Below are 10,573 nucleotides of genomic sequence, written 5' to 3' on the forward strand. Positions count from 1 at the left end.
AGTTACTTTTTTTTTTTTTTGTTCAACTTTACCCTTTTACAATTTTTTTTATACATAGAGTAAGAATTTACGCACGAGTGAGAAATTATTTTTAAAGATGATATATTTAATAAAAGTAAATTAAAATTTTTTTCTTTTTAAAACAACTGCAATAATTTAATTTTCTCTCTTGATTTATATAAAAAATAGGAAAAGTATAGTGATTTCATTAATCAACGGTAAGGAACACAAAAGTTAACAAATTATTAATTAAATAAAAAATAAATCATTTAGTCCTCATAATTTTTACCTAATTGTAACTCAATCTCTAAATTTAGACTCGTTATAACTTAATCCTTGAAATTTTAACTTAATTATAAATCAATCCCTAAACTATGCCTCTTACAATTTGATCTTGAAGTTTCAACATCTTAAATATTAGTCCTATATTTTAAAAAATAAAATTATAAAAATTAAAAATATTTTAAAATTTATTATTAATATCTTAAATTACTAAACCCTTTTAATATTCATAAATATTATAAATATTAACAATTTAAATATTTTTTAATTTTTATAATTTTATTTTTAAAAATATAAGGATCAATATTTAAGATGTTAAAACTTCAAAGATTAAATTACAAAAAAAAATAATTTAGGAACTAATTTACAGCCGAATCAAACTTCAGAGATTAAATTATATGAGTTAAATATCAAGAATTAAGTTATAATTGAATTAAAATTATAAAAATCAAATGGTTAATTTTTCTTAATTAAACTAGAGAGCTAGGAGCGGAATGCCACACAGAAGTGCCAGAAGAAAAGCAGTAAAAGAGCAAAACAAAAAAAAAAAGGGAAAAATTAAGCCAAATCCCTAATAACTTAATTAAATATTATAAAATTTATTAATAATTGAGCATAACAAAATAATAATTAAATTGGAATTTATTATGTCAATTGTAATGAAATTTATAGTATTTTTAATTGTATCGTGAGAACTTAATTAAATGTAATTTCCTCATAAAAGACCAAAAATGAAGGATCATAATGCAATTGACCAATGCCTGATCGATCTACAGGAACGCAAGAACCAAAGCGGACGTCACGAGCTGATCAACCACCATCGAACATCTATCGGTTTACAATATCCTCAGCCAGAGGAATTATTTATTGTAATTCCTCCCGTTTTAATTTATTAATAAGATAGAAAAATAATATTTTTTATTTATAAGAAATGTCTTTAATTTTTTATCATAAATTTTTTTATTTTACCTCAATTAATATTGGTGAGAGAAAATATGTTGTTAAAAATATATACTCTTTTAAAAAAATAAGACATTTTTAGTCGAATCTCACATTTTAATAAAGTAGCTATTTACTTTCAAACTAACATTGTCTTTAATATTTATTTCTATTAAACATTCCATAATAAATATAAATTCATTTATCAATAGAAATATTTTTTTAAAAAGTAATAATTATATCCCGAAAGACTAAAATTACTTTACATTTTTATCATTTAATTCATTAAAAAATACCTTATATTTTAAACAGATGGAGTATTTAATAAAGATAAAGTTGAAAACTTGTTAAATTTTTAGAGAAAATTAATAAATTTTAATATTTTTCTTATTTGTGGAAAAGTGTTAGAAATAATTTTAAAATAGAACTAGAGGAAATATATTTGTAGCATTAATAATTTTGACAATTTATATTTAGAACACTAGGGAAAATCGCATTTAAGGATGTGAAGAAAGTTATTCGATGACAAGGACTAATAACATGTCACTATTTGAGAAAAACAAATCCATGTCCCTATTTTGACAATAATCCATTTAATATTAGTTTTTAGATGTGATTTTTCTAAGAGACTATACTTGCAGTAGAGAAAAAAAATGGAGAAAAAGCTATATTTTTTTCCTACTTGACTGAGGAAACAAGATTAGGAGGAAAGGAGAAATTGAAGAGAAAATAACATGTTATACTCACATATTTTTTCCTCCAATTTTTCTTTTGAAAAATGAAGATTTTTGAAATAAAACTCTACTTTCAACTTTTCTCTTGGTCAACTAAATATACGGAGAGAAAATTATATGCCTTCACTTTTTTTTATTTATATTTTCTCTCCTCTCATTTTCTTTATTTTCTATTTTTTCTTAAGCCAAGCAAAGTGTAGAATGTTTATAAACAGAAACAGAATTTATTTCATACTACTCCAGTCCTATTTATAAATCACTTCTAACATGTTTCACTAGTATCAAGAAAAATTTTAAAACTCATTAATTCTGTTTTAAAATTTAATAAGTTCTCAACTTTATTCTTATTAAATATACACCTTCATCTCTCTCCAACATTCAATAGAGGGCAAAAAAGAAAATTTTTAATAAAAATTTAATGATGTGATTTATAAATAGAATCAAAAAAATTTTTCTCTTTTTACTTTATAAATAGGATTAGAGGGAATAACAACCAAGTCCACCCCACTTGTGGATATGTTTTAATTAAGTTTCCTTCAATCCCACAAAAAATTAATTGCACACAAACATTTCTTTTTTTTTTTTTCTTTTGGCTTTCGATACATTATTCTAGGTTTTGACCCCATATTAATTTGGTTGGTAACTTGCTGGCACTTTTTTGGAGCAGTACCTCTTGTCAACACTTTAATCGTTATTATATTTAAACTCAAATTTGAGACCTTTAATTAAGTTGAACCGATATCCTAACTAATTGACAGAAGTGCCTAGTGGCACGTAAACGTATTTCTTCGTCAGTTCTAATCATATTCTTTTAAAAGGGAGAATATACATAAATAAATACTTTGAATTAGAACTTGAAACCTTAGAGGGAGTTGCATAATACCGTTGTACCACTAGGTAATGTAAATTTGTAATCTTGTTTTTGTATTCAAAAAGGAAAAATATTAGGATCTTAAAAAAGTAGCTAGTACGAAAATAATGTGACGGCATTGAGGTTGGTTTGGAGATAAAGTTGCTGTTAAGATTGAGAATAACTTGATTGAATGCTTCTGGGTCTGGGCGAAAGGATTGTATAATATATTATTGTTGAAAGCAAGCCAGATTCTTAGCGAAGAAACAGCTAAAGTTTCCTGCTTGTTTCAATATAAAAAAGGGGAAATATCAACGAAGGATTCTTAAGAATTTGATATATAAAATGAATATTTTAGATTTTTAAATGAACTATTTAAATCTAAACGTTTATTTTAAAAAACTCAGATTTTGTGGCAAAAAAATAAAAGCTCATATTTGCTAGAATTGTTGGAGAGCGACACTCGTGTACTATTATCCTAGTCAAATCTCAGAGCTGATTGGATTGCTTTCAGCGACTTAAGGGGCTAAAAAAACTTTCATTTTTATCTAATATATATACACATACAGCTTCGATAGAAAGCCATTTGACTTAATAATATTAATCCTTCCGGTTTTTAATATAAGATAAATTTTAAAACTTTTTTATTCTTCATACGTGGTAAAGTTAGAGCAATTACTATTTTTTTAACTTTACCCTTTATTTAATTATTATCGTTTGAATTCTAAACAATGATTTATTAAACTTATTAATTGTAAATGAGGGCAAAATTGTAAATTTATATATATTTCAAAAATTTTAAAAATATAACTATCATTTTTTAATAAGCACAAAGATGGTTAAGTTTATATAATTACCTTATAATAAAAGACTAATAGAATATCAGTATCTTTTAATTATCAGTAATCTGCATGAAAAGTATTGTGCAGGTCTGCTTGTTCTTTGTGCATCAAAACACACATGAGTCGTGGTAGATTCTAGTTGCCCCCTGATTCTTATGCGCACACCAGTGGTAGCGCTAGGATTCTAGCCTAGGGGATGCAGTTTAATTTAAAAATATTAATATTATAAAAATAAATATTTAATAATTTAAAAATATTTATATACATTACAATAACAAAGGTGAAAAATAATCGCCAAAAAACTAGTATTTTGTGATTTCATTTTTAAAATTATATTGTTAAGCAAGAAATAAAAAGTAAATAATGAAAAAATTATTGTGAAAAATTTGGATTTGATTTTGTAATTAAAAGGTAAATAATGATTTTTTTTTATGAAGGCTGTCTCATGTATAGTAAGAGTTTAAGATTTTGTGTTAAAATTCATCATGCTTAAACTAAATTGTTATAGGCCTTGGAAAATTTGTAATTAATATATTTAGATTTTAATAAGGATTTGAATGATCTCAAATAATTAGTTAAGGATAAAAGTATAAAATATAAAAATATAAAGTGTGATTGTGTAAATATTAAATCTCTCACTCTATACTTGTAATGTTAGCCAAATTGAGGGGGTGCATTTGCCCCCCTTAACTAGACGTGGCTCGTGGTGCACACGTATGAATAAAAAGTTAATTTTCTTAAGGATATGAACATTCATCTTTTACTCTCAATGTATAGCATTGCTAGTATTCCCGTGACCAAATGGTATGAAAACTTCTTTATAACTCAAGGGTCACAAATTTCATCTGCCTGTATGATTTCAAGTTGATGGTATTTGTCACTCTAGATAAAAAGGGGAAAAAGGATAGCGTATGATTCAATTATTAAAGGCTAGTTGACTATAATTTAATAGCATTCAATTTGGGGCCATCCGTGGACCTTTACCATCACCATAAAGCTAAGGGCCTTATTATGTGATGCGTAGCAATTGTAGCGGTTGGGTTCCAGTACTCCCTCATCGCAATTTAAAAATATGTTTGAAAAAACTATATATATTTATAAAATTTATTAAATACAGTTTACAATCTTAATTATATATAAATTTTTAAAAATATTTTTCATTAATTACAAAAAGGGAGAGAGAAAAAAAATTTATTTAAAGCATGGAATAAGGAGGGAATGATTTTTTTTCCAAAACATCTTATATTTCGGGATACCAAATCATCTCAAAAATATCTTATAAAATAAGATAGAGGGATGCAAAGAGTGGAAGAATAGAGAAATTATCCATTAAAGTATCTTATAAAACTTAATTCCAGTTGTTGTGGGATATAAATTTATTTTGCTCATGCTGATGGGTGGCCAACTCTAGTGTGTGTGTTGTGTTGGAATTTTCCTTTGAAAAAAGGGAATTGCAATTAGATCTTTGATTAAGCAATGTAGGATTAGAATTCATCTAATTTGCACTTGAAATAAACATATATTCAATGGCTCTAGATAATCTTTGTAAGGTTTGTGCTTGTTTGAGTCTTGACTTTGTAGATGAGATATTATAGCATTGTGTTAGGTTATGGGTTTTTGTGGACCGAAAGACATTTAAATTTAATTGAAAGCCTTGATTTTAAAGTTGAATTAAACTAGATAATTAGGAGAAATTGATTTGTAAAGTATAAAGAGGATTATAATTCCTAGGGTATGTGTTAACTTAATTGCTTGTCTTCCCTCGAAGTTAGTTGTATTAATTTTGTTTGTATTTGATTTGAATTCACAAAAATTTCACTTTTTGATTGATTAGTTTAAATAAGATGAAAATAGATTTCATTTATACCCAATTCTTTTACTTTAACTTGTAGAATGATCTTGATTTCACTATACTACGTAGAATTGGTATACTTCTTCAATTTTGTGGGCACCAGAGGGGCTGTGCAAATGGGTTACAAGAAGTTGCATCTAATAGTTATAACAGCCTTGATAGCTAGTTAATTCAACCATATAAACATAAAAGATGATATGTGTATATATATATATATATATGTATATAAAGGTATGCACCAGTGCTGGAGGACGACTTTTGGTGTTGCATGTTAGAAATTACACTATAAAAATATCATTTTTGACGGTGATTTTTAGCGTAGTTGTCACTAAAAGTTCACTTTTGGTGGCGATAAATTAAAGTCGCTATCAACAGTCCATTTTGACACTGCTAAAGGTCACCACCAAAATTATACTTTTGAAAGCAATAATTAAATGTCACTGTCAAAAGTAGACTTTTGATAGTGACTTTAATTATTTAAGTGTTTGGCCTTTATTACATGAAGGTTTTAAGATAGGTGCATGAAGGAGTGTGTGGGGCCCATCAGTTAGGATCAAAAATGCAATGGATGGTGCGCAGATAAGGATATTATTAGCCATCAATAGCAAAAGATTGCATTGAATATGTTAAAAGATGCAAGAAATGCTAGACTCACGGCCAGCACAATAGATACCAACATCAGACATGCATCCTATCGTTACATAATAGGAAAGATTTATTAAGCCTCATCCAAGAGCCACTTATTCATTTTAGTGGTCACAGATTATTTCACAAAATAGATAGAGTCTATTCCTATAAAAAAGTAGAGTAGGATGATGTTATTAATTTCATACGTGAGCAAATTGTATTTCGATTTGGGATACCCAAATGATCACAACAGACTAAGGGACCATGTTCATCGAAACCTACTTCAAAGCCTTTGATGAGGAAAGTGGGATCAAATTATTAACATCTTCGCCACTTACCCTCAGGCAAATAAGTAGGTCGAAACTTTTAATAAAATAATCTTTAAAATTCTAAAAAAGACAATTGAGAAAAAACCTAGGGAATGGCATGTACGACTTTATAAGACACTATAGGCATATCGAACATCCAAGAGAGAGGCCATGGGCAAAAGCCCTTATGTATTGATATATGGGCATGAGGCCATATTACCTATGAAAATAACAGTCTCTTCACTATGCATTGCTAACAGTTTAGGAAGACCTTCCAAAGATTATAATAAAGCCATAATGAATGAACTAATTCATGTGGATGAAAGTGTCAAGTTTTTAGAATTATAAATTGAATAATTAACCATGTTAATTTTTAGTATTAATGTATAATAAAATTACAAATCTTTATTACATTTGCTAAAATTACAAATTAACAAATACAAATAACTAGAGATCAAGTTTTTAGCATTATAGATCAATTTATATTATTTAAAATATTTATTACACTTTTTAAATATTTTAGATATATTATATTTGTATAATAAAAATTAAAAATTATCATAAATCAATATTTTTTTGATAATTGTACACTCAGAAGCTTATTTTACTATCATAATCTAAACAACTTTCAGAATAACAAACTAGCTTTTGAAAAAATATATCTCAACACAAATTTTATTACAACACCTGACTTTCATGAAATAAACTTTTGATAAACTGAAAACCAAAACACACTTAAAGTGAAAAGATTATTTTACCTTTAGTGAAAATAAAAATTAAAGCTCTACTCACAACTTTTACTTAAAGAATAATAATTTTTATTCTGTGAATCACAAGAGTTGAATAATAAATAACAACTTGTCAAGTGTAATTTTTGGTATTGAAAAACAAACCCTGATTATAACTTTTGCTTAAGGAATAATAACTTTTATTATGTAAATTACAAGAGTTGAATAATAAATCACAACTTATTAATTATAATTTTTGTTATTAAAAAATAAGTTTTAAAATAAGAAACCCCAATTACAACTTTTGTTTAAGGAATAACAACTTTTATTTAATGAATCGCGAGAATTAAATAATAAATTATAATTTATCAATAGATAAAATAGTCTTTTTAATTTAAAATTATTAACACAGAAGTTCTTAGAGACTTCTATAAAATTATAGCATTTCAAATAACTAAATTATTATTTATATAATTTGGGGTGATTTTATTGTCATTCCCAAAACTATAAGGATCTACAAATTAATTTTTTCCATATTTTTTAAAAGGGACATAATGGCGTTGTAGCACTGGGTTTCTGGTAAATTGTAAATTTGTAATAATTTTTTTGTATAAAATGATATACTCTTATACCAAAAATAAAATAAAATAAAATGATATAGCCATTAATTCAAAAAATGTGACAGCATTGAGGTTGGTTTGGAAATAAAGGTGCTATAAGATTGAGAATGACTTGATTGAATGGGTCTAGGACTGGGTGAAAGGATTGTATAGTATATTATTGTAGGAAGCAACGCAGATTCTTAATTAGCAAAGAAAAAGCTATGATTTGCAGCTCGTTTACCATGTAAATTTAAAAATGGGTATTTCAAATTTTTAATTCAGCTCTTTCAGGCTAGAAATTTTTTTTAAAAAGCTCAGATTTGCAAAAAATTGTAGTTCCAGTTCCATTAGGGTACTCAAAGAAAGCATTGTTTATTGTAGTTAATGTGCAACATAAGATTGAAAAAACCTCATTAATCACATGTTGAAATATTAAAACTGTATTATATTTTTTATCATATAATTTAAAAAAATGCCTATATTTTTTAAAGAAGAGAGTATTTGAAAGACTTCAAATTTTAGAAATTTCATAAAATATATAAGGACCAATTTAGGCGCCAAATTTTTGGGCGCGTTTCCTTCCAAATATTTGAAATTTAATGCTTTTTAAATATCATCTGACAAAATCTTTTATATTTAATTAAATTAAATAGTTGTTACCGTATCATCTGATGAAACGAGTGAATTTAGGTGTCCAATTCATTTATTTGCCCTAGTTAATGTCCAACCCGTAAGGCTGAGACTTGAAAGACGTCCACAATGGGGTCCACTTGGTTGTTATGAAATAAATTCTGTGTCCGAGGACCGAGGATACTTCCAGGTCAATGGATCTTCGATGTCAAGCTGAGCCCTGCAGCTAGCGTCCTTCTCTGTTTCTGTATAAAACTACCATTTCAGCCTGCAATTTGCAAACAACTAATCGTTCTATCCATAAAATTAATTATACCCAACATACTTCGACTCTATAATTCCTGCACGATCATGTCCATCATTTCTTTGATTCTTCTTTCGTCTTTCCCTTCCCATCTTCTCAGCCTCACCGCCCAGAAGCCTTTCGTATATTACAAGTGCTTCAATGACCAAGCAAACTACACAGGTACAAGTGCCTACCACACCAACCTCAACATCCTTCTCTCTAATTTCACTTCCTACACAAAAGTCGACTATGGCTTGTCACTTCCTCTTATGGCCAAGACCCTGACATGGCTCTCGCAGTTGGACTCTGCAGAGGAGATGTGAAGCCTGAAACTTGCCGTGGTTGCATCAGCAAAGCCACAATCCTTCTCCCAAAGCTGTGTCCAAATCAAAAGGAGGCATTTGGATACTATGACTAGTGCGTTTTTCGATACTCAAATCCTTCCATGTATGGGATATACCAATACCCTGACTTCTACAACGCCTTTGGAAACCCAGAAGAAGTTGCAGCAGATCAAAATAAGTACAAAAATGCGCTTGATCGTCTAATGCTAAATCTGAAAAGCATAGCTGGTGATTCTCATCGTAAGTTGGCTGTGGGAAATGCAACAATTGATAAGTCTCGAACTGTTGTTTATGGTCTTGCTCAGTGCATGCTTGATTTGTCCAAGGAAGATTGCGACGCTTGCTTACTGAAGGCTGTCTCGGATATATCAGTATGTTGTCAGGATAAGGTTGGCGGTAGAGTTATCAAATTCAGCTGCAATATAAGATTTGACCATTCCTTTTCTATGATCCTACAGCTATTGATTCATCAATACAATTATCATTGCCCACCAATGCTGTTCTTGCTCTATCTACCAATGCAACTTCCTCACAAGGTATTTCTCAACTTTATTATATATACTGCATGGAGCTTATCTGATTCTCAACAGAGTTACATCTTTCGAAAATTGATTTAGACTCCCAATTAGGTTCTTCTCATGTGGCGTTTTTGACATAGAGAGCTTACAAATGTGAGTCCACATTTGAGGGATGTGAGCGAAGTTGAGGCAATATCTGATATCCTATTTCGGATAGAATTAGATTTAATAGCTAATATATATATATATATATATAATGAATAACTAACATGCAAAATTTGTAACTGTCATTAACAGTATAACACTATTATAAATTTGTAACTCTTGTTTCATCTATGTTAGTTATTTATTTTTCATATATTAATTATTTATTTTTTTATACGAGTTATTCATACCCTTAGTTTTACTAAGAATAATAAAGTTATTCAACTTATCTTTTTAATTTCATTTCAGTCCTCCAAATGTACAATGAAATTTCAGAACTTTGAGGGTTGACTAAAATTATGTTGGGTTAAGGGGAGTTGACTGAAATTTTCCCATGAAAAAATTGATTTTTAAATTGTTTCTCTTTCCAATAAATGGGCTAGAATAAAACACAACACTAAAATTGATTTCCTTTTTTTTTTTTAAAGAAGAAAAAGGTACAAAACTTTGAAATGCTAAAGTAGTTTTGTCCCATTTAATCCATGCCATCACCATAAACTATCTTGTGCTCTTAATAACATAATTAAGTGACGCATTTGCTTGGTGTCATGCGTAATCAGGAGAAAGAGGAAGCACTGGCTTATCACTAATTGTTGTCAAGATTATTGTCCCCATTATCATTTCAATGATCCTTTCTTGTTTGGTGGGTTGCTATTTGCTAAGGAGGAAAACAAGGAAGAGCAGCCAGTCTATTTTCAAAGAGAACTGTAATCTATATTGTTTGTCCAGTTTTAAACTAAATAATGTTTATTTCTGATCATAGCATGCTTACATTGATATTGGCATATACTGAACTAGTTGGAGAAGAGAGTTCAAACATGAAATCC

At 28.3% G+C, this 10,573-nt stretch overlaps 1 protein-coding gene across 1 annotated transcript; it reads left to right on the forward strand.

Annotated features, from left to right (window-relative positions):
* Window positions 1-9,125: 9,125 nt before the first annotated feature.
* Window positions 9,126-10,449, forward strand: LOC129293127 (cysteine-rich receptor-like protein kinase 29). Its single transcript, XM_054930928.1, has 2 exons — window positions 9,126-9,560; window positions 10,307-10,449. Exons 1-2 carry the CDS (start codon window positions 9,126-9,128, stop codon window positions 10,334-10,336), a joined length of 465 nt encoding a protein of 154 aa, XP_054786903.1. The 3' UTR covers window positions 10,337-10,449.
* The last annotated feature ends 124 nt before the right edge of the window (window positions 10,450-10,573 follow it).

The sequence above is a fragment of the Prosopis cineraria genome, unplaced genomic scaffold, assembly GCF_029017545.1.
Source record: "Prosopis cineraria cultivar Desert tree isolate PC_DT_omini unplaced genomic scaffold, ASM2901754v1 PC14, whole genome shotgun sequence".
Classification (NCBI taxonomy): Eukaryota; Viridiplantae; Streptophyta; class Magnoliopsida; order Fabales; family Fabaceae; genus Prosopis; species Prosopis cineraria.

Coding starts and splice junctions, on each gene's coding strand:
- LOC129293127 (XM_054930928.1), top strand. CDS start 9,126: ATGTATGGGATATACCAATACCCTGACTTCTACAACGCCTTTGGAAAC. Junction 9,561..10,306: donor CAATGCAACTTCCTCACAAG/GTATTTCTCAAC, acceptor ATGCGTAATCAG/GAGAAAGAGGAAGCACTGGC.